The sequence below is a fragment of the Carlito syrichta genome, unplaced genomic scaffold (assembly GCF_000164805.1).
Source record: "Carlito syrichta isolate Samal-C Ts95f unplaced genomic scaffold, Tarsius_syrichta-2.0.1 Scaffold112228, whole genome shotgun sequence".
Lineage (NCBI taxonomy): Eukaryota > Metazoa > Chordata > Mammalia > Primates > Tarsiidae > Carlito > Carlito syrichta.
The window spans coordinates 427,988-452,280 of NW_007056324.1; the positions used below are offsets into that span (position 1 = coordinate 427,988).

At 45.2% G+C, this 24,293-nt stretch overlaps 2 protein-coding genes across 6 annotated transcripts in view; one reads left to right on the forward strand and one right to left on the reverse strand.

Moving 5' to 3' along the window:
• Nucleotides 1-5,008, reverse strand: part of DNAI1 (dynein axonemal intermediate chain 1) — a 68,277-nt gene extending 63,269 nt beyond the window's left edge. The window contains exon 1 of the mRNA XM_008070859.1: nucleotides 4,719-5,008. Coding sequence (XP_008069050.1) covers nucleotides 4,719-4,766 — 48 coding nt within the window. The 5' untranslated portion in view covers nucleotides 4,767-5,008. The remainder of the gene's footprint in view (nucleotides 1-4,718) is intronic.
• A 163-nt stretch (nucleotides 5,009-5,171) lies between these two features.
• The window catches only part of FAM219A (family with sequence similarity 219 member A), a 56,926-nt gene continuing 37,804 nt past the window's right edge, over nucleotides 5,172-24,293 (forward strand). For 4 of the 5 annotated variants that reach the window (XM_008070877.2, XM_008070885.2, XM_008070894.2 and 1 more), the window contains exon 1: nucleotides 5,172-5,568. In XM_008070877.2, the coding sequence (XP_008069068.1) occupies nucleotides 5,509-5,568 (60 nt within the window). In that variant the 5' untranslated portion in view covers nucleotides 5,172-5,508. The remainder of the gene's footprint in view (nucleotides 5,569-24,293) is intronic. The other variant, XM_021718748.1, reaches the window with a different exon arrangement.

Below are 24,293 nucleotides of genomic sequence, written 5' to 3' on the forward strand. Positions count from 1 at the left end.
CAACTCAAAAAAAAAAAAAAAAAAAAATTTTAGAGACTCAGGCCTCTGGAAGGTTTATCTAAAATTTTGATCCCTATCTTAAGAACAATGGAAAGTCACTGAAGGGGTCTCAGCAGGAAATGGTGTAAACAGATTGACAGTTTGAAATTGTTCTGGGTACAGTACAGAGAAAGAATTGGAAAGGGCAAGAGTGGATGAGGGGAAGGCCATTAGAAGGCTTTTACAGCATTTTTGGTGAGTGATAATTATAGGTTGGGCTAGGAAGGTGGCAATGAATATGGAAAATGCGGTTTGATTTGAGAGATATTTAGGCAGTAAGGGCTGAAAGAGCATATCTAGGGCTTGAAGAAGATTGGTGTAAGAATGACACCAAGGAGAAGGGTCACAAGAGTAAGGATATCTTACTTTGGACACATCAACATCCCCTAGATCCTGTTCCCCTCCTGTCCTTTCTGGATCCCAGGCTTCATCACCAGACTCAAAATCTCTGAATCATCCAAAACTCTCTTTTGGCCTTGCACTCTGTCCTGCCCACTCTCCCCTGCCCTAGTTATGCCTCATCGAGATCAATATTTCTAAAAGTATTACCCATAGAGCCTCTTGAGAGACCATAAAATGATCCAAAATGCAGGTCTTTTCTTTGGCTTTTACAGGCAAATGATGTAAAATACAGACTTTGGTGTTTTGTTTTTTTTTTATGGTAACCAACTGAGTTATAAAGGGGTACTAAAATTTGTTAGTCATAAACTAAAATTAGCTTTTAACTGGAGTTCACAGAAGACTCTAATTCGGCTTTCTACTAAGAAGTCTGGCTGCCAGGCAATGTTTGGCAATGTTGCAAAGCTCCTCCCGCACATGTATATATGCAACCAGTTGGCATTATGGCAATTTTCAGGAAGGACACTTTGCTATTGGGGCATTACCAGTGATGTTTTGAGCTGGTCATGGTTTATGGTCCCTGACATTCATACACTTTAATTACAAATTATGATTCATGGAGCTCCATCATAACCAATTTAATATGCCATGGGTTATTTTATTAACTCCTATGAGGCAGGGTGATGCACCACTTTGACCTTATCTTCTGCCACTTTCCCCCTCCCTTCCTTGCTGATCCAGAACATGTGGAGCAGGTTTCTATCTCAGGAACTTTACACTTGCCATGCCATCTGTCTGGAATGTGCCCTCCTCATCCCCATCCCCCCGCCCCTCTACCCCCGACCTCCCCTCCTCCCACCACCATGTCACATAGCTAACTCTCATTTCCTTCAGGCCTTTGCCCCAACGTCACCTCTGTGAAGTCTTCTCTGACCACCCTATTTATTTATTTATATATTTATTTTTGAGCAGGAGTCTCATCTGATGCCCAGACCACGACTGGTTAATTTTTTTTTTTTTTTGAGTCAGAGTCTCACTCTATCACCCAGGCTGGAGTGCAGTGGCATGCTCATGGCCACCACAGCCTCAACCTGCCGGGTTCAGTTGATCCTTCCGCCTCAGCCTTCCAAATACGTGGAACTACAGGCACGTACTACACTCCTGGCTAATTTTTTGATTTATTGTAGAGATGAGGTCTCACCAAGTTGCCCAGGCTGGTCTCAAACATGTGGGCTCAGGCAATCCTCTCACCTCTGCCTCCCAAAGGCATGAACCACTGCGTCTGGCCTGACCACCCTCTTTAAATTATAATCTTCTGGTTCCCTGAACTTCTTAGTCCACTTCACTGATTTATTTTTCTCCTTGGCACCTATTTACCTATAACTAAAAGATAAGCCCCACAAGAAGAGATTTTGGTTTGTTTTGTTCTTGCTATATCACCAATACTAGTACAAATAACAATAAATAATTATTGTATGAATATTTACATCATCAATATTTTTTTACCTCTTAGTCCTCTTAGTCTCCAATACTAAGCTCTTGAGGAATGGATACCTGTGGTTCAAGTTTAAATCATTCATAGCCCTATTGCCAAAGCAGATATAAATATGAATCCAGAAAAACATGCTTATATACAGTTATCACTTGTTATCACTCCTCACTAGTCTCCTCATCTCACCCCTTCCAATCCTTCAAACACACTCAGATGAGAATTTCTAAAGAACAACTTAGGGTGCATTCAGAATTTATATTCAACTCATCTTCTCAGAATTTAATATATTCCAAGTATTGTGTTAGGACAGAGGAATCAACAATGAACAAGACAGACATGACCCTTGCCATAACAGAGTTTATGGTCTAGTGGGTATATCACCCTATCCTGTCTTCAGAAGACAGATCCATGTAATCCCTTGTAGGAGAATAAGAAGGCCAAGCTGAGATCTGAATGACTAGGAGATGAAGGATTTGGACCAGGGTGGAGTAGAGCAGGCAGAAGAAGACAGAAAAGATTGTACCAGGAAGGTAGAGGGAAATAGTAGTTTCAAAGGTCTAGAGGAAAAAAAGAGTGTGAACATCACTTTGCAGGAAGTGAGGGCAGTTCCGTTTGCTGGGACTGTAGAAACTACAGAGCAACAGTGAGATCTGAAGTAGGATGAGTAGCAGAAGCCGGACCATGCAGGACCTTGTAGGCCATACCAAACAAACTGGACTTTTTGGTATTTATCCTGAGAGCAACAGAGAGTAACTAAAAGGCCTGATCAGTGGAGTGACATGAACAAATGAAATTTAAACTCTTGTCTATTCCCTAATAAACCCAACCCTGACCTTCTCTCACCACTCCAGGCATCCACGTCCAAGTTGCTTCCTCCCTGTAGCCTTTCTGCTGCTCCAACCAACATGCTTCTCTCCCCTTCATCCTCAGGCATCCCATCTTCCCTTATCTTTTTATGTCTGTGTTCTCTCTTCCCCACTGAATTGAGATCCCAGAGGACAGAGACAACTGCTCACACATTTCTAGATCATCCCACACCTGATTAGCAATGACTCAAATTGAGCTTCACTGAGACAAGAGGATGATGAATACAGTCTTGCACAACCCAACTTTTTCTCACACCCAATCTTTTCTCACACCAATATTTACCCTGTACTAAAGCACCCCTCCCTTCCCGGGGGCAGTTCTGATGTGTGCAGGGCCAGTTGACCCAGGTTTCTCTGCTTTCTATCTGTTGTCACCTCTTTCTGCTCTCAATGCTACTAGTACCTAATGTCTCCCCTAATAGGCTGGAGAAACTTATCCCCAGGCATGTTCAAACTGCAAGTTGCTAGAAAAGACCAATCTAATCTGTAGTGACAGAAAGAAGAGCTGTGGTTACCTGAGGGAGAAAGGGAGTATGAAGAAGTAACTGTGATGAGGCACAGGGAACTTTTTGGGATAGAGTATCCTATCTTGACTGTGATGGTGGTTCACAAGTGCATAACTTTGATAAAACTTGTCAACATGTACAATTAAGATGATCCATTTTATTAATATTGTATGTAAATCAGACTTCAATAATGTTGATGATAAAACAAACTACCTGTAAATTAAGGGATCAGTAGGCCCAAGCACAGTACAGGAACTTCAAAATATAGCTCAACCCTGACATAAAACTAGGACATGACCATATGGAAATAGCAGCATCCCCAAGGCTGCCAAGATCCGAGAAAGATATGTCCATCTGCTACAGAAGGCCAGGTGAAAGAAGCAGAAGAGCAAAGCTAATATGGAGAAGAACAGACCAAGATATGTAAAGCCGTAAATAGCATGGTCACAGATTTCCTCTCTAAACCTCAATATATCCATGTTTGAGTGAGGTGAATTTAGAATAAATAAATAGAAGTCCATTACAGAGCTAGAAACTGCACATTAACCTCAGAGTGGTAATTCATGAAGGGCTTGGAAAAAGTTATTTCTAAAGGACTGAGTTGCTTCACCACACAGGGCTCCTGGAGAAGCTGGGACTACCTTACTTTCCATGGTGATGCTGAGGAGGAAAGGAGAACTCTGTGCTCAGTGGGTTAAAGATGGTGACTCTTGGGTTTTCCAGGAGAAGGGATGACAACTGGCCAGGTGGTAATAAGAACATAATGTCACACAGCTGAATGGATCACAGGCAGTGGACCAGGGGGACTCACAGAGAAGAGAGAGATATAAGGCTCTAGAAATAGTTGGAGGCCAGTGTTTGGGTTGTGCAGTAGGCAGATGGGGACAGGGATGGAAAAATGTTTCTCTCCTTTTCCCCTTTGCCTGACTTCTCTTTCTTCACAAGTGTCCCAGCACAGAAAATCTAAACCCAACTCCTGCACATAATCTCTTCTGTGTTTCCTGTCCAGTTTTCTTGCACCCCCTCTGTGGGCTCCCAAACAGCAAGGCCTGTGTCCCTACCATGCCCAGTGTTAGGCATACAGCAAGGGGTTGGATAAATAATTCCTCTGAAACAAGAATGTGGGGACAATGAGAAATGGTTTGGTGGGAATGGAGGAGGGGAGGTTGAGGATCAACTGGTTGGGATGAGTCTGTGGAGGGAGTAGAGTGAAGGGATGAGAATGATGAGGGAGAAGCAAGTAGGAGAGAGCTAAGAAACAGTGGACTAGGAGTAGTATGGGAGAGGAGACCAGGATTAGTGGGACAGAGCAGGACCGAGTCAAAGGTCAGTGGTAGCACTTGCCAGAGTTCACGGAGGAGAGGTTAGAGGTCAACAGAGAAAATAAGATCAAGGATCAGTAGGAGAGGTATGATCAGTGGCCACTGGCAGCAAAGATCAGAGGTCATCAAGAGAAGTCAGATGGGGTGTGCATACCTGCCTATGAAGTTGCTTAAGGGGTATCTTCGCAGAAGCAGGAAGCATCTCAATCCCCAGAAAGCCTACAAAACGCTCCCTCTCCTGAAGACAAAAAATGTATCTGTCTCCACCACACACAGGAAATCCGGACTCTCTTCCACTTCACTTCCCAATCACAGGGGTTCTTTAGGGACAGCGTCGTTGTGGGTCCCCTTGCCCTTGCAGGATAGGATCCACTTCTCCCTGACGCGGTTACCTAGCAACCGACCGGCAGCCAAGGCGCAGGCGCGCTGGCGCTTCCAGCCGACTTGGGGACGAGGTGGGGCTGGGCGCGCGGCGAGCCGGTCCCCACTAAGCTCCGCCCTCTCAGAAATAATGCGTCGGGCGGCCACGCGCATTCGGAGCTCCTGCATATGGGAGGGGCTGGGGTGCCCAGACACCGCCTCCTCATGAATAATGCAGTACCCGGGCGGTGTCCCGGACCCGGAAGTGGAGTTGCCGAGTCACCGCAGTGGCTGAGCTGCTGACAGGAGGCGGCGGCGGAGTAGGAGGCGAGGCTAGACCTGCGGCTCGGCCCGGCCACAGCCGCTGTAGCGCTAGGCGAGCCCAAGGCGCCACGCCGGCCTCAGCGAGCCTGTGAACCTCTTGCCCCCGCCCACCCCTGCATTGGCCCGGCTGCCCGCCCGCCCGACTGGTCCAGGGCGGCCTAGTCTGCACCACCCGCCGGGCTCCTGGGGCCGCCGCCCCGCGCGGTCCTGTCGGCGTCCCCGGTCGCGCCCGGCCCCTGGCCCGCTCGCCCGCCGGCACCATGATGGAGGAGATCGACCGGTTCCAGGTGCCCACCGCGCACTCGGAGATGCAGCCGCTGGTGAGGGGGCGGGCGGCGGGCCGGCCAAGGCCGGGAGGGGGCGCCTCTTGAGGGGGAGGAAGACAGGCCGTGGGGATCGTGCGGAGGGGGCGCCACCGGATGGGGCAAAGAGAGCCCTGAAAACGCGTTGCCGGGGGAAGGGGACTTGCAAGACAAGAAAACCGTGGGAGAATACTCGGAGTGAGAGCAAAGGGGCCAGTAAGGGCAGAGGGGAACGGCGGAGGCTGTGCCGTCGGGTGGGACGCAGGGGGCACAATGGTGCACACCGCTAGTGGAGGCCCACAGCGGGGGATGGCAAAGGAACTGTCATGGGGCAATCCCGGCGGCAGGCCCAGGGGGCTGGGATGGGAGGTAGGGAGGCGCTTAGCCCTAGAGGCCTGTGATGCTTAGGGCGGGGGAGCCGACAGGCTAAGAGAGACTGGGAATAGGCTTTTAGAAGAGGAGGGGCCTGTCCGTTGGACGTGGACAGGAACGCGAGTTCAGGGCCAGGGACCAGTGGGGGCAGGGGGTCGGTCAGAACCTGGGAATTCCGTTCTTCTCCGGAGGGGTGCACGGGCGGACCAGGCTGGGGGCATCTGAACCGGAAAGGAGAGTGTGCGGCCGTGAGATGGAGAATCGGGGGTGCAGATGAGAGCGCTTGGGAACCGACTGGAGAGGAAGTAGGGCCACGCTGCAACCGCCTGAACCCACCCGTTCGGAAGAGCCCCCATCATCTTAGGCCTACGTGCCGGAGTCCTTGCTGGGCGCGGATCCTGCCTTCTGTCCGCGGTCCCCGAGTCAGTGAGGAATGATGTCATCGCTGCCGGCCGCGGAGGGGATGAAAGGGGGAGGGCAAGGCGGGTGCACAGAGGCCAGGCCCAAGGGAGACCATGCCCGCTGGCCACCGCCCGGGGGGCTGCCTGACTCGCTAGCCTGCCCATCAACGGGGTGGGGGACGTGGAGGCCTACCAGCTGGTTCAGAGAGAGGGGGAAGAGAGGGAACACCTAAGATGTGCTCGCTTTTTTCTCTTGAATCCTGAGCATGAATTGGAAGGAGACAAGGTGGCCTAGGAACCTGAAAGTGTGGATGCCTTATTCTCTAATCTCTTCTGGAGCTGAGTTGGGCTGTCTAAGTTCTGAAGCTCTGAGGTGTGTGTTAGGCTGGGTGGCCAGGAACAAGTCTACCCTTGGCCCTGCCAACCACGTGACTGACAGCTGTGCTTTGTAGCTTCTTGGGCAAGTAAGGAGCTGCCTTGGCTGTGACCATCATTGCCTCTATGTCAACTTTTGGAGGCTGGTAGAGAAAATTATTAGTGGCTTCCTAGCAGGAGACAAGTGGTCTTTTTCTCCTTTTGTGACTACTTAGACAGTTCTAGAAGCCAAAACAAATAAGTGTTATAGAAGTGTACAATGTTAAACTGGAGAGAGGTACTGCAGGACTCTTTCCTAGCCTGATGCCTTCATTGGATTATCTGGGAGCCAGAAAATCCTGGAGAGAACTCCATCCCATGAACTTAAAGAAGGACTTTGGGCTGACTGAACTTCCCTTTCTGGATTCTCTTTCTAGCCAGGCTGTCTTGTCAAACTAGATTGTCTCTTTCAGTTCTTCACATCTAATCAAGAACCAGAAGGGAAAGTGGATGAAGGACGAGATTCAAGTGAATCAGGAGAAGGAAGCAATAAGTTTGTTCTTGTCTCCCATCTGGGGTTCCTGAGAAAGGAGGAAATAGCTGTCCAAGGAAAGAGAGAAGGAATAGGGTCACTAGGCTCCCTCAGTTGTCTTTAGTGCCTCTGTTATTATCTGAAGTTCTGAATAGTGGTTTGACTGTGTAGAGGACTCCTGAGCCGCTTCTGGTCTGTATGGCCCTGGAGTAGAAGTGTTTGTGGCAAGAAGGTACTTAGAAAAACTGTGGCTGCCTTCAGAATTTTTTCTTGAGGGCTAAAGTAGCCCTTGTCTGCAAGAGAGTACTTTGTTGAAATTGAGTGAGAGTCTTATGGAAAGAACAATATTAGTTATCCTCCATTTGAGAGTCATACACATTGCACTGTTTCTTGACCTCTGTTTCCAGGTTGTAGTCTAGAGGCACTCCAAAATTCCTGACATGCCCTGTGTATTGTTGAGACCAGCAGAATCTTGGGTGGTGTTTCTCCAGGAGCCTTCATTTGGGGCATAAGAAATCAAGACAATATACCATGGAGGTAAAGGGCAGAAGAGAGGACAAAATGATTCTTTGGGGTATTTGGGTAGACTATAAAAACTAGGGTCCCAGGCTCAGATCCAACTGTGACCTATTTCATTTTTTGCCATTATTTACTGAGACTTCTAGGAAGTCTCTTCTCCTTAGACTGTTTTCCCATTTATGAAATGAAGATAAACTATTTAAAGTTTAAGCAATATCTCCCTGCTCTCCTTTCCAAATACTATCATAGAGACCTGATACCACTGATTTAGCAAATTGATTCACCAGAAATTATTGAGCATTTGCTCTGTTCCAGATACTATACTAGACATTAGGGATACAGTGGTTAGCAACACAGGCACATGGCCCTGCCCTCCTTGTGCTCACAGTTTATTAAAAGTTTACTTCTCTTGCTCACTACCTTAGGGTGAGCCCCCTGAAGGCAGATGAGGGGCTGCCTTTCTGAGCCCTAAGGGAACAGGGCAATGCTGATTCCTCTGGACCAAAAAGAGGCCTGTCCCTTGGGCTCCATCATTAAATAACCTTCCCCCGTCCATAATGGTAGGAAGAATCCAGAGGCTATTCCTTACTTGGAAAGATAAATTATAGGGGGAGTGCATCTTTATTTTTAACTATTTACTTGAGAGAGAAACTCTTGAAAAAGAGACCTGGGGGAGTGGCAAGAGCTGGGAGAGAAGGCATAACTAGCTGATCTGGGTGTTTCCAAGGTGCTAATTTAAGCATTAGTTCTCAGCTAGTGGGAAGAAGAGGAAGAGATCCCTGCCCTGTTATTGCTGCTGCTGTTGTCACAGCCGCATGGAGCCTCCTTTCTTGGGGTGGGAGTTTGCCTGAAGGGAGTAGCTTCCCTCCTTTCCCCTTCACACCAATTATTTAATTGGCCTGGCTGAAACTCAGCAACTGAACCAGGCCTGGCACAGGCACATGGCCCTGCCCTCCTTGTGCTCACAGTTTATCAAAAGTTTACTTCTCTTGCTCACTACCTTAGGGTGAGCCCCCTGAAGGCAGAGGAGGGGCTGCCTTTCTATCCCTCAGGGCTCCCCAGGATCTTTTCCTGTCTCCTTATGAGAGGAAAGAGAGTTCCTCTTGGAGACCTATCTGCTAGACTCCATTCCTTCTGCATTTATCTCCCAGAAAATCCTAAATATTTCTGAGCACAGATTTTCCCAAAGAAACTTCAGGGGATAGGCACACTTTGTTGTCAACTCTGTGTCTGAGCCATATACCTCACTGATCTAGAGAAGTTCCCAGCAGCCCAAAGCTCTCTGTTGATCAGTTGGGTTGAGTTTGGGCTATTGTTAGTGTAACAGCAATAGGCTCTCTGGCCTTGTCTGTCTGCCTGGCTAGTTGGTATAGCTGTACAGTCTATGATATCTTTTCTTCTGCTGTAATTGGAGAGGAAGAGATTTATTGCAAGAAAAGCAAATGGAGCTTTTAAGCACTTAATTGTGTCAGGCAACACCCTGCCTTCTGTGCTCTCAGAGGCCAAAGAAACTTAAAGAATGGCATATGGCATCAGACAGGGTCTCTGTACGCTTGAGAGAAATACTAGCTTGGCCTCATTTAAACCAGGTTATATGTTAACTCATTTGTTTAGTTCATGAGCATCTACTCGGTTCCAAGTATTTTTTTTTTTTTTTTTTGAGTTGGAGTCTCACTCTGTCACCCAGACTGGAGTGCAATGGCCGCTCCCGGCCACCGCAGCCTCGACCTGCTGGGCTCCGGCGATCCTTCCATCTCAGCCTTCCAAGTAGCCGGAATTACAGGCATGCGCTACCACGCCCGGCTGATTTTTTGATTTATTGTAGAGATGAGGTCTCGCTGCCCAGGCGGGTCTCGAACCCGCAGGCTCAGGCAATTCACTCACCTCAGCCTCCCAAAGGCGCGGGATTACAGGCTGAGCCACCGAGCCCGGCTGGTTCCAAGTATTTTAATGATACAGAGACAAGTAAGATCTCTCCAGTGAATGGCCAAGAGAAGGATGGATCCCGACAGCTACAGAAAGGTTTTTAGATACATGCCAGAAAAGAGTGGAGATCAATGGAGGGTGTTCCTGAGAAAGAGTGATGCCTTTCTTGAGAGAAAGTGGGGAATGTTGAAGTTCTGATCCTTTGACTATGTGAGTTTGGAAAGGAGTTTCAGACTCCTGTTGCCTCCTGACACTCAGGGATGGGGATAGTCAGGTCGGTACATAAATTCAGTGGGTAGGCCCAAGTGGCTTCTGAAAGTGGCAGAGGGAACATTATAAAGATAGTATGTAGCTGCTATGGAAAGTTGACCTGCATTTTTTCTATGGTCTGGGTACCTTAAGTTGCCTTGTAGTCAGATGACTTCAATTTAAGAGTGGATTCTCCTAGTGGGTCCTTGTGCCTCATGACCTAGCAGTATTTCTCAGGCTCCTGGGGAGAGGCACACTCTTCTCTGCCTTTCTATTTTGCAAACTGAGGACTGGGTTTGTTCAGGCCTTTAGCCCCTTACATCTCCTCATCCAACAAACACTAAGTAAGAACCCGCTCTCTGCTAAGTGTTATGCTGGGCTCAATAACACAAAATCTTGCTCCAGGGATATGCACAGTCTAGAACAGATTGAGGCACTGGATAGTGAGCACTACAAGAGAAGTAAGAACCAGGCCCAGTAAGACCAAAAGAAAGCAAGAAAGGCTCTCACCAAGTTGTCAGGAATGAGGTATTGCTGAACTGGCTTGGAAGAGTATCAGAAGCTTGGCAGACTGACAAGATGAGGTGAGGACAAGAGTTCTAAGCAAAGGGCATGAAGGAAGAAACAAAAGGGCACATTTGGAATGAATGAAGAGTTGTAATAAAGGGATTAACATGATCAAATTTGAGTTGAGGTTATCACTTCAGTGGCGAATGAAGGATTGGAGAAGATGAGATTGGAGAGTGGAAAACTATTATAAAGATGGGTGTAATAATCCAGGTAAGAAATGTGAAAGGCGTGCACTAAAGCAGAAGCAGAGAAAGAGGCAAGAACAGATACTAATCAAGTGGGCTGGGTGTGGTGGCTCACACCTGTAATCCCAGCACTTTGGGAGATGAAGGTGAGAGGATTGCCTCAACCCAGGGGTTGGAGACCAGTCTAGGCAGCTTGGCAAGACCTCATCTCTACAATTAAAAAAAAAAAATTTTAGCTGGGTATGGTGGCATGCGCCTATAGTTCCAGCTATTTGGAAAGCTGAGGCAGAAGGATCACCTGAGCCTAGCACTGTACTCCAACCTGGGCGACAGAATGAGACTCTGACTCAAAAAAAAAAAAAAAAAAAAAAGAAAAAAATCAAGTGGAATAGGCAGGATATAATGCCTGTTTGGAAGTGAGGTTGAGAGGTAGGGAGTTAAGGATGACTCTATGTTTTGTGGCGTGGACACTTGGATAGAGGAAGAGACCATCATCACCTTAGGAAATTCAGGGGCCTATGTTCCTTTTAGCCTCAGGGATTTCTTATAATAGAGGAGTCTGCTGTTCTCCTTTGCTTCACTGCTGAAGCTACATTCTTGGGGTTATGGGGTTCTAGGAGTCCTAAAAAGCCAAAGGTCAGAGTGGCACTGGCCCCATAGCCTCAAAAGGGCTGCTGAGAAATATGCTAACCTGCCAGTGATTACTTCTCCCCTGTTACCTGCCTTGATGAATGCAAGAGAATTGGCAACAGCAAGGAGCCATAGTGAGCTATAGTTTTCTCTCCAACAGTACTTTGGTGAAGAAAAAATAAAATCCTTTGTTGTCTAAATGCTTTATTTTGCAGCTTTTGGCGTGGCTTTTTACCATAATTCTGGCCAAACCTATGGTTTTATTTCTAACTGATTTACTAAGCTGGTCTCTTTCACTGATTCCTTCTAGAATGGATGTGTGTGTGTGTGTGTGTGTGTGTGTGTGTGTGTGTGTTATAGCATTACCTGCAAGAGTCAGAATGAAAAAGGACACCAGCCTGAAATGCTGCACTTTACGCAGAAGCAGAGCCCAGCCTGCTATCTTCCAGGCAAGGTGTGCCAAAGGACCAGGCTTCTGGAGTGAGATCACTCAGAAATGTCTTGGCTTCTCAGAGGTCCCAAGTGTGGCCTCTGTAGGCAGGTGCTTCCATGGTAGCTGGGGTTTAGGCTGAGTCATTCCCAGCCCCCAGCTGCCTGCTGCCCTTGACTGCCTGTAGCCCAGAGTGAGAAGAAATAGAAAATAGGCTTCTTCACTCAAACCTGAATAGGACCCTTTCCTTCTCAGGTTCCTTCTTTCCTTCTTGAAAGAACAGATGGAACCTTGTGTCTTGAAAGGGAACACGAGAAACTCAGCTTCTTGGACTTAGCTGCTTTGTGCCTTCTGGCAGGCCTGGGACAACTGGTGCAGGGAAACCCAGAGGGTGTGGGAAAGGGAAGAATCAGGCTTAGGCAGATACCCAGAAGTGCTGGTTGAAGGAAGCAAGAGGTGTGGCTCAGCAGGGTCACACGTCATTGTTTCTTAAAGAGACTCTGGTGGGAATCTGGCTTTCTGGGCAGGAGAAAGGAAGGAAGGAAGGAAGAAGGGGAACCAGCTCTGGATCTGGCTCTGTTAAAGAGTTCAGAAATTGGCACGCAACAAAGGCCTCACTGTGGGACAGCCAAGTGAACTTCTGCCGGCTGGGGGGGACTCTGGAGTGGGGATGTCATCTAGAAAGGAAACCCAGAGGGTCTGGCCTGGGAGAGAAGGTAGATACAGGCCCACGAGAATTTTCCTCTAGGCTTTACATTCTTAGGAGCCAGTTCAAGCAGGTCTGTATTTGCTTTTGTTGTTTTTGTTGTTATTCAGATATGTCAAATTGAGGATCAGATGGTTGTGACTACTAAGTGTAAATTTTAAATTTCTTTGATGATGGTGGGGTATCTTAGTGTATGCACAAGAAGGGACTAATGGCCATGAAGGATGTTTTCTGAATGACTATTCTAGCCCTAAAAAGTATGACAAGAGGTTACACCCAGGCAGAAACAAGCCCAGCTACTGTGGCTTCTTATCTGGTTTTGCCTGTCCTGGCCACCAGACTCTTGGCTCTTATAAACAGAGTCTACCCCATTTATCTATCTAGAACAATATCTAAGGAGCACTTTAAAATTTATTGAATTAACTATATATGAACTGTGGAGTGAGAACGGTATATCATATATTTTACTATGTCATTAACTTGAACATAATTATGTATAAGGTATAAATGATTTATAGTTCCCCTAATAATTTCCCATTTTATCCTTATAAAAGAATTGGTGAAGACCTTGGCCAAACATGGTTTAGACAAGATTTTCTATAGTATATTATTAGAAATATGGGTCATTTGGGATACCTCATGGGAGAAAAAAGTCCCCATAGACAAATTTCTTTGAGAAACACTACATAATCTGTCCTATCACAATGTCCACTAGCGTTTTAAAGACTCTGAGAAGTCCCGCAGTAAAGGAATCTTTCAACTTTGTTTAACTTGGTGTTTCCCAAGCTTATTTAACTGTAGATCCTTTTTTCATGTTACATCTGTTAACATCTTACAGAACCAATGTGTTTCATGGAATACTCTTTGGGAAATACTCTTTGACTTGGAAATTAGCCTGTGTTTTGATCCAGTCTAGATTTGTATTCTTCCCAATGCTTTTGAGCCTCTTTGATAACCCATGTCGTTTTGCTTTATGCTAGTGTCTAATGGAATGTTTATGACTTGTTTCACAATTTGAAGTTGTTGCCATTAGTAGGAAGTTCTTGGTGAACTTTGGTTGGGTGCAGAAGCAAATACTAAATGCCTTGTTGTTCTCATGATTTCTGAGAGGGGTTTACTTCCCTCATGTACCTCTACCAAATGCTGGTTTGGTGTTGAACTTTTTTTTTGGACAGCTTTATTGAGATATAACTTATATACTGTATACTTTAGCCATTAGTACTTTACTTGTAAACCTGGTGTGGCTACCCCATGCCTTAGTTCTAGTTCTTTTTTACTTGTGAGCTATGCTCTGTCATTTTATGTTCTGCCAAGCAGTAGGGAAGATAAAGATTATAGTTCAAAGCTCTTGTCAGGGAGAATCCCATCTCAATTGGAATTTAAGATGAAAAATCAATTTCCAGATTAGGGAATGTCTCAATACTTCCTCTGCAGTATCAATGAATGTTCCCACTGTTCACAACAGCTCAGGGGGAATTCCTGCATAATCATTTTACACTTTTCTACTCTATAAGCAATATAAAGCATAGTTGATAAACAGCTTTTACCTTTTATACCAATGCCCGTTGATCAGTACTGGCTACCTGGATCATTGTGTTAAGATGGATTCTGAGGCAGAGTCCTAGTTCTATGAGAAAAAGTGACATGTTTGATTTTCCATGTCTGCCATGGTTTTCAGTAGGGGTAACAGCAGTTCTAGTGTTCTGCTTGCCATCGTGGATCATCATAGTTATCTTGGACAAAGAAAACAGGAAAGAGAGATTCATGGGGATGTTAGCCAGCTCAACAATCTGTTTCACTGAGGGGCTGGAGTCTTATGATATGGCTTCTCAAGAAATGAATGGAAAAAACTGATCTTTCCTACACTGATTTTCAGCATTAGTTTTTGAAGTATTGAATTAATATAAAGTTGGCCAAGTGTGGTGGCTTATGCCTATAATCCTAGCACTTTGTGAGGCCAAGGTGGAAGGATTGCTTGAGCCCAGGAGTTCAAGACCAGCCTGGGAAACATAGTGGGACCCTGTCTCCACAATAAAATAAAAAACTTAGCTGGTCATGATGGCATGCACCTCTAGTCCCAGCTACTTGGGAAAGTGAGGCCCGAAAAGTTGAGGCTACAGTAAGCCATGATTGTGCCACTGCACTCTAGTCAGGGTGACAGAGTAAGACTTGGACTGAAAAACAAACAAACAAGCAAGACTTAATATAAAGTTAAAAATCTTTTGGAACTAGATAGGCCAGGTGAGAGGGCGCAACCTTGATTCTGTAGCTAAGAGGAGAAAAGAGGCAGATTCAAGAAGAGATCTCATGAATGACCACATTTAAAATGAAATTATGACCTGGTGCAGTGGCTCACACCTGTAATCCCAGCACTTTGTGAAGCTGAGGTGGGAGGATTGCTTGAGCCCAGGAATTTGAGACCAGCCTAGGCAATATAGTGAGACCTTGCCTCCATACAAAAATCGAAAAATTAACTGAGCACGGTGGTATGCACTTGTAGTCCCAGCAACTCAGGAGGCTGAGGCAGGAGGATCACTTGAGCCCAGGAGTTGGAGGCTGCGGTGAGCTGTGATAGTGTCACTGCACTCTAGCCTAGGTGACAGAGAAAGACTCCGATAGAGAGAGAGAGGGAGAGGGAGGGAGGAAGGAAGGAAGGAAGGAAGGAAGGAAGGAAAGAAGGAAGGAAGGAAGGGAGGGAGGGAGGAAGGAAGGAAGGAAGGAAGGAAGGAAGGAAGGAAGGAAGGAAGGAGGGAGGGAGGGAAGGGAGGAAGGAAGGAATTGTAAGCCCTTGACCAATTTTTCCTGTATATCAAGGCCTATCACAAAAGTGCCATCTTCTTCATGTATCTTTTTCTTTCCAGTGAAATGTGAGCTCTCCATTTTACCTGTATTGTGGCCCTGATACATTGTCTTTGTGTAATGTTTATGAGTGCAGTTGTCCTAGCCCTATCTTAAATTTGAAGGTAGATGAAAGTGTTTCCGGAGTGCCTGAATCACTTTGTGAAGTAGATTGGGAAAATCATTTTTGCCCATTTTATAGATCTGCAAAAAGACTTCCAGAAGGGTAATTAGGCTTGGTCATTACCCAGCTAGAAATTGGCATTGTCCAGACTAGAACCCAGGTATCATGATTCCCAGCCCCATATTTCCTTCACAACTTGGAACCTAGTTAAGTTTTTCTACATCAAGCTTGAACTTCTCCACTGGCTTTTGAGACATCTACTCTAGACTTTTGCCCTGCAAAGGGGCCATACTTTGTACCATTCAAGCCAACTTTCTTTCTAGTAGATCCAGCCAAGCCTTTTACCTCCCTTCATCTATGGGCACCTTGAGACCTCCTCTCCTCTAATAATTCTCTCCTTTTCTGCCTGTTCCACTCTTACCCATTCTTCAGAGGTCAAAATAAACTCCCCTTCTCCAGAAAGTCTTTCCTGACTACACTGGTGAGTTCTCAACCAGTCCCAAAGCCTCTATAGCTTCTAGGACATAACCTGATTTGTATGATGGTCTGATCTAGGTTGTCCACAATGTGTTGTGTTATCACCCCATCTCCCCTTTGGTCTCCTTGGCTAATGACTTCCACCTTCAGAGCTTATAGCCTCGTGAAGAAGAGACTTGCTCTCATGAAACAACTACAGGAGAATACAGCTGGCTTCTTTAAGGATGAGTAAGGGTGGAGAGGAGATTGGAAGGTGATTCTAAGTGAGGGAATGGTAAAGACCTAGAGAGTGATGAGTAGGTGGGAATTAGTGAGTAGAGTTAAAGATATGTCTTGGGGAATTGTGGGAGATTCATGGGGATACATGGATGGGGCATTCATTTATTATTCAAAAAATACCTTCTGAGTGTCTGCTATGCAAGACACTGAACCAGACACAGGGAATGAAATGATGAGTAAAGCAGCATGGTATCTGCCTTTATGAGCTGGCCAACCAGTGGGAGAGACTGATACTAAGCAAATAAAGCACACAAACAAAATTAATTACAAATTGTAACAAGTGATAGAAAAGATAAAACAAGGTAGCACAGGAGAAATAATAAGTTCTCCTCTCACACTGGATTGTGGATGTCAGGTAATGCTCCAATGAGAAAGTGATGTCTGAGCTCAGACCACAGGATGAGAAGAACTTGGACTGCTCTGACAAGGAGTGACTTGCTTCTTGTTCCCCGCTGGGGCAGGGGCTCCCAACTGACTTGGTAGTCTGAGTCCCTTACAAACTGACCTTTCCTGTCCTCTCCCTTTGCAGTATTAGGTGTTTTCAGAAGAACATAGGAGAACATAAGAGGGCCAGTCCAGCTCCTCTCCCATTAGTAGCAGAGCTAATAACTGTGTTGCCAACTTTGTTGTGGGGCTAGATAAGTTTTGGAGTTTTTGGTTTGTTTGTCTTGTTTTGTTTTTTGCATGTGTGTTTGCTTATTTGTTTGTTTTTGTCAGTTTCTCACACTTTGCCCAGGCTGGAATGCAGTGGCATAATCATAGTGCACTGCAGCCTCAACCTCCTGGGCCCAGGTGATCCTTCCACCTCAGCCTCCCAAGTAGCTGGGACTACAGGTGTATGCCACCATGCCCGGCTAATTTTTTGAATTTTTGTAGAGGTGAAATGTCGGTCTGTTGCCCAGGCTGTACTCGAACCCCTGAACTCAAGCGGTCCTTCCACCTCAGCCTCTCAAAAGTGCTGGGATTACAGGCATGAGCCACCATGCCTGGCCTGGAAAAGTTATCAATAGGATTGTGACCTTTACTATTTAGTGAGCAAAAAACTTAGCTCTGCTGGTGAAGAGTTCCTGCCTGGATCTTCCAACATTGTATGACTTGTACACATCCTTCTGGTGATGGAAAAGTATCTGGAGATCTTGGAAGAGGAAGAGTGCCAGCCTGGATGTCCTGTTCTTAGTGTGCCAGGCATGGGATTTTCCAAGGAAACCAAATATGTAAGCCCTTCTTTCCGGGGGTGGGCCTGTCTCTGGAGGGAAAGCCATGATAGCAACAGCTGGTGAGAGTGGCCTCCACTGAGTCTCCTGTGAATCTTGAAGCTGCTCCCTGAGGATTTTAGCTTCCAGAGAGTCCTATGCACTCAGCTAGCCTGCTGCTTCCAGCCCTGGCTTAGAGGAGATCATAGACTCAGTGAAAGGCCAAGCAGGGGTAATGATGTGGGGGAAGTGGTGGTGGTTTGTGGTTTGGAGAAGAAGGAGAATTATGTGAAGTCAGGGAGGGAGACCAAGTTGGAGAGTAGTACTTAATGCAGCAAACATTCCCACCAAACGAGAGCAGACAGGAATCGAGATTTGAGTATCTTTCAGCCTCCTTATCAACTTCCTGATGGAAACTCATGTTTCACATAATTTACCAGGGGCTAAGATACAGCAGACAGTCAGTCTCAGGAAGCTCCCACAAGAGGAATTGGTTTGAGTATCCTTGAACAGGTGGGAAAATAAGGATAGGCTAGTGAGGGCACAGGCCTCAGTGCAGGTGCTGTGCACAGCAGTGGTAAGAAGTTGGCTGGGTATATCCTAGCTGCTGCTTCTGTTATGACCTTTGGCCGACGCCTTAACCTCTTTCAAGCTATTTGTAAAATATGTGAAAATGAATTGCAAATTACTATATCATTTCTGGTCTAAGAGTTGATGATGATGAAAGGGTTGGTAATTTTCTTTTTTGGTTAGTGGTTCCCAAGGGAATTTTTGTGGGAAAGAGTGAGGGGATGGTTTATTCTTCTCATCACCAAATAAGAAGCATCCTTGGCCTCCTTGACAGAGCTGTGGTGAGACCAGGCTGGAGACTGAAATGCTGTGTGCTCCCATTGATCCCCAGAAGGAGTTCCCATTGAATGAGTCTGGGCTGGAGGAACTATAGAGGGCAACTGAGACTCTGTCTCTGCCCCTCCCCACCCTGGCTGTCGCAGAGTCCTGTTAGTAGAGCAGGACCTTCCTAGAGAACCCTACCAGTGATAATAATGGAGAGTGTACTGCTGCTGTTTCCATTTTCAAAGGTCAACCAACTCTGAGAGCTCAAGAAACATGAAAAGGTCTACATTGCCATTACTCCCCCACATGTCAGTGGACTAGAGAAGGAGGCAGATCCAGGCTGCTGACTTCCGTCCGATTTTTAAGCATTTCACCGTGGAAGTTTTCAAACATGTACAAAGTAGAAAAAGGTAAAATGACCCCCCCCTCCAGTGCTCATCACCCAGCTTCAATAATTATCAGTGCAAGGCTAATCTTGTTTTACCCACACCCCACCCACTGGATAATTTTGAATAATTATTTCATCTATAACATTATAGTATGTTTCTCTAAAAGCAATAATTTTTAACATAACCACAATGCCATTACCATACCTAAAAACAATAATTTCTTAACATCATAAAAATTCTAGTTGGTTTATTTGAATCTGGCTCACACATTACTTTTGATTAACATGTCTCTTTTTTTTTGAGTTGGAGTCTCACTCTGTTACCCAGACAGGAGTACAGTGGCACGCTCCCAGCCACTGCAGCCTCAACCTGCTGGGCTCCGGCAATCCTTCCGCCTCAGTCTTTCAAGTAGCTGGAACTACAGGCGTGCGCTACCACACCCGGCTAATTTTTTGATTTTATTGTAGAGATGAGGTCTTGCCAAGTTTCCCACGGGCTCAGGCAATCCACTCATATCAGCCTCCCGAAGCGCTGGGATTATAGGCTAAGCCACCAAGCCCGGCTAACATGTCTCTTTTAATCAAGTTACTCCTGCCACTTTTGCTTTTCTTGCAATTTATTTGGGTTTTTTAAAATTTATTTTCATTTTTTTAAAATTTTTTTTTTTTTGAGTTGGAGTCACTCTGTCACCCAGACTGCTCCCGGTCACTGTGGCCTCGACCTGCTGGGCTCCGGCAATCCTTCCACCTTTACCTTCCAAGTAGCTGGAACTACAGGTACGCACTACCATGCCTGGCTAATTTTTTTGATTTATTGTAGAGATGAGGGCTCACCAAGTTGCCCAGGCGGGTCTCGAACCCGTGGGCTCAGGCAATTCACTCACCTCAGCCTTCCAAAATGCGGGATTACAGGCTGAGCCACCCAGCCCTGCTGTTTTTTTTTTTTTAAGTAAAAAAACAAAACAAAACAAAACCCAGTCCTTTGTCCTGTAAAGTTTCTCACATTCTGGATTTTGTTGATTGTATCCTTCTGGTGTTTTTTAATCCTATTCTTCTGTCTCCTGCATTTCTGAAAATTGGTAGTTAGATCTCAAGATTCAGTCTGATTCAGATTCAACTTTTTGTGAATAATACTTCTGAGGTATGGTGTATACATTCCAGCTTACTTTCTGAGGTGTGGTGTGTCTATCATTCACATCAGGAGGCACATGCCATATGTTTGTCCTACTTTTTTTGATGTTTGAATTGGTTATTAGTGTAGTTAGTCTGATCTCTCCATTATAGACATTTCCCTTCAACCTTTCACCTAATGTTTTTAGCAGCCCTTGATGGTGATTGCCTCAATCTATTATTCCATTAGGAGTTTCCTTCACACTTGTATAGCCAAAAAAAAACCCCTATAATTATCTGCCTTCATAACCCACAGGTATCCTGGTTTCTGGCCCTCTCTCCTTTAGGTCTTTTTTTTCTACCACTGCCCTTATCCTGCACCATCATTTCCTTCCTTATCAACTCAAGATGGCCCTAGGGTGTCTTCAGACTACTGTTGTTCCCTGCTTCACTGGGACCTGTGCTTCTCTGAGGGGAGGGTCCTTAGTTAGAGTCTGTTCTCACTGAGACAGCAGTATCTCCCGTCATGAAACTCCTGGGTCTTCTCTCTGTGAACCCTGCTGGGGCTCTGCTAACCTATGCTATGGAGTAGAAGCAACTTTTGTCTTTTCTTCCTCTGGAAAAGAGTTCAGCAGGGGCTGGATTTATTTTATATGCTCAGAAATTTCTGAGCAGCCTTCTTCTATGGTGAGGAGGGTCCTTCTTGTTTCCTGAGCTTTCTGCCTCACCCTGGGCCTGGCAGGGACCCAAGCCTGGTTTCCTGTTTAGCAGGACTGCAGGCAGGGAGAGGTTACGAGGAAGGATGGGGTAGGCAACTCGAGCACTCTTCAGTCCTTTTCTCTTTCCAGCCAATTAAAAAAAAAAAAACCTAGGTGGGAACCAGATGTGGCAGTGTGCACCTGTAGTTCCAGATACTCGGAGATGAGGCAGGAGGATCACTTGATCCCAGAAGTTTGAGGCTGTAGTGCTCTATGATCATGCCTATGAAAAGGTACTGCATTCCAGCCTGGGCAACATAGTGAGACCCAGTCTCTTAAATAGGTATATATTTTAATTCAAAACAAACCATGAATGCTGGATCACAGTTACCACCTTCTGATACTCTGGCACTCCTGTGCTGCCTCGGGATCTCCACTCCTACTTTCTCTCACGAGGCAAGACTGTAGAGACCATGCTTCTGTGTGTATATGTGCATGCACATGTACAAATACAGTACATGCACCAAGAATGCTGCTAGCCAGTTTACCAGGAAGCACGCAGAAGTTGAGAGCTGCTTTTTGCAGACCTGTACCCACCCCCAGGTCCTGTCCCTGCCCACAGGAGTTCTGCATCTCTACCACCCAGCCTGAGAGCTATTAGTTCATTGGTCATTATGTCTAATGCAACAGAGCATCTGATGGAGCAGGAAGTCTGAGGTGTGGAGGCTGGCAAAGGACTGACTATGCAACAGCTAGGAAACATTAGGGATCTTAGTGGCAGCCAACCACCCAGTATAGGATTTCTGATAAGAGCCATGCAGCCTTGGATACCTTACCCATATTCCCCCCTTATATCTAGCTCTTCTTTGGGCAATAAGAATCCAGAAGACCTCATCCTGTTTTGGGAAGAGACCTGTTGCAGATTACTTCTTTGCTTCCCTCTCCTGGATGGTCACAGCAGGAATTGTGTGAAGCCCTATTCCTTTCATCTACATTAAAGGAGATATCAGAGAAAAGTGTTGGCAAGTAGCAGGGATACCCAGTGTAGCCCCTTACACATCTGCAGCTTCCACTCACTCTTACTATATTCATATATGACCTTATTATGTGGTCTGGTTCCTGAATTCCTCTTCAGTTCATCTCCTACCACATTACTCCCATCACTGCATGCAGCCTTACTGGCTTTTCCTCCGTTTCTTTAATGCCCCAGGTTCCCTTCTGCTTTAGGGCCTTTGCACATAGTGTTCTTGCTGCCTGGACTGCTTTTCCTGTGCCATCTACATTTTTTTTTTTGGTTGACTCCTACTAATATTTCAGTTCTTAGCTCAGCCACAGTTTCATCACAGAGGATCTTCCTTAATCCTTAGACTTAGTCAGTGGCCTTCTCCTTACTGCACTTTTCACATTTGTAATTTTACATATGTGTGTATAATTATTCTACTAACAGGGGTCCTTCTGAAGGCTAAGTTTCACAAGAAACTTAGGCAGAGACCAGATGTATTTTTACTTCCCATTATGTCTCCTGTGCCTTTTAAGGTACCTTTCACATAATAGACATTTACTAGATATCTTTTGAATGAATGAGTGAATTGAACTGAATGAATTCAGTTTTCTTGTCTCCTTTACTTGGTAACCCATGTCATATCCGACTATCATATTCAACTGTACACCCTGAATATGTGTGTCCTGCTGTTTATGAACACTTATTACTTGTCTGCCACCTGTCACCAGAAACACAGCATTTCATTTAATCCTCTCAACTCTGTAAAGAAGGTATACTTTTAATCTACAGAGAAGGAAAGTGAGACCCAAGGTCACACAAGCTAATAAGTGCCAAAGCTGTTTTAAACCCAGGTGTGTGGAGTCTAAGCCCATGCTTTTAAACCATAACACTACACTGCCCCCTTTTGGCATTTTGAGGGGTTGTCACTGGGCCCTGGTTAACACAACTGTTAAGCTGACACTTTTTTGGGCCCAAGGAGCCATGATTCAGTTCTAGCTCTGCGCTTTGGGGCCAGGCTATGGAAGGACACAGGATCCGAATTCTCCCTGAACTCCCCAGTGTTCTAGGGTGCATGGGTCTCAAGGACTGTCTCCCCATCTATTTTCCCTGGGTCCTTTGTAGTCTCTAGGTTGTAATGTAGTGTATTCTTTAAAGAGAAGGGCCAGCTGTTGAAATGGCCTGATCTGGCAGTGTCCTGGAGAGTAGGCATGGCCTGATTAAGATCCTAGTAAAGATAATTGAGAGAGAGAGAGAGAGAGAGAGAGAGAGAGAGAGTAGTGTTTGTCTCTTTGTGATTTAATCACTAAAGATAGAGCTCTGGAAATTGGCTTCAAGGCTTTTGTGGGAAGCGCAAACCCCGTAAGAGTACAACACTTCTTGCTGTTGATTAGAAAAGCTCAAGCTAGTCAGCATCCGGAGTTCCTTTTGGTGGCAGAGAAATTGGGACTGATGAATACTTTAGACTGGATGGAAACAAAGTAAATGAGGAGAGAGCAACATAAAAGCAAAAAACAACTACCATTTGTTGTACATGCCAGTCATGCTGTTAAGCATTTTTTCTATTATTTCATTTCATTCTAACACTTGCCTTGTAAAGTAGGTAATATTATACCCATGAAAGGAAAGGAACATTAAGAAAAGTAACTTGCCAAAGGTCATACAACCATCTGACCTTAGAACTGATCCAGGTTTTTCTGAATTCAAAACCCAAGTCTCTCCCACACCCAGGTGGTGAAAGTGTATACTGGCACAGCTTCTCTGGAGGACAAATGGCAACGTGTCTCTAAACATAATGTGTGCATGTCCAGTGACCCCTCAGCAATTCTGCTTCTAGGAATAGGTTCAACTAAAGAAATAGACAAATGTATAAAGACTTCTTTTATAAGACATTATATTAGTTATAAATAAATACGTATTTAATATTATAACATTATGATAATTATAGTAGCTACAACATAGGGAAGCAAACAACCTAAACCTTCATCGGTGGGGACTGATTTAATAAATCATGATACATCCATTCCATGGCATATATAGGCAACTTTTAATATGAATTGACATAAAAAGATGTTCATGATATATATTTTTATAATGGTAAAATGCACATAACACAAATGTTACCACTGGAAAATACATGTTGAAGATGGATAATCTGATTCCCTCTATGTTTAAATTTGTTCATATTATCATATATTTTAAAAGTCTGGAAGTATAAAATAGCTCACAAAAGTTCTGAATTACAGGAGAAATTTCACATTCTTTTTTATTCACCTCCATGTGTTTGAAAATGTTGTGACAAACCAACAATGTCTTTTTCTCTGATGTTTTTTCCATGTGGGGTAGCAAATGGTCAAAAATCTTGCTCTTTCACCATATCATGTCCACCCAGGTAATACAGCTCATGGTTTCCCTATTTTTGAATTATGTGTGCATATCCACAAATGGTAAAATGAATTGAATGTGACAGTGCTGCCAGATACCTGTATATCACTTGTCCTGCTAGGCATCCCTAGTTTTGACCTGCCATACTTGACTCACATCTTCTCAATTCCTTTTCAAGTTCTGCAGAGCTCTGAAGCTTTCAGAAGGCAGGGCATTTCTTTGGAAATAGAAAGCCATCAACGTTGAGCAGATATATTCCTGTCTTTTGCTCTCTGTTGAGAGATCTCCTGCAGTTTTGCCTTCATCATGTAAGAGAAGCAAAGGGACAAATTTATTCTCACGTTCCCCAAGGTAAAGCCATGATCACTAATGTTTGAATGTTCTGGGTGCTTCTGGCCTCCCTGCCATTAGTGTTGCTGCTTGCTGTGTTATAGTTATCAGTATGGTCTTTTTATGCGGTAAAGTAGGAAAGGGACCAGGAAAATTGGGGCCTACCTCTGGCTATGGGACTTCAAGGGGGTTGCTCAGCTTTGCAGGGTTTCA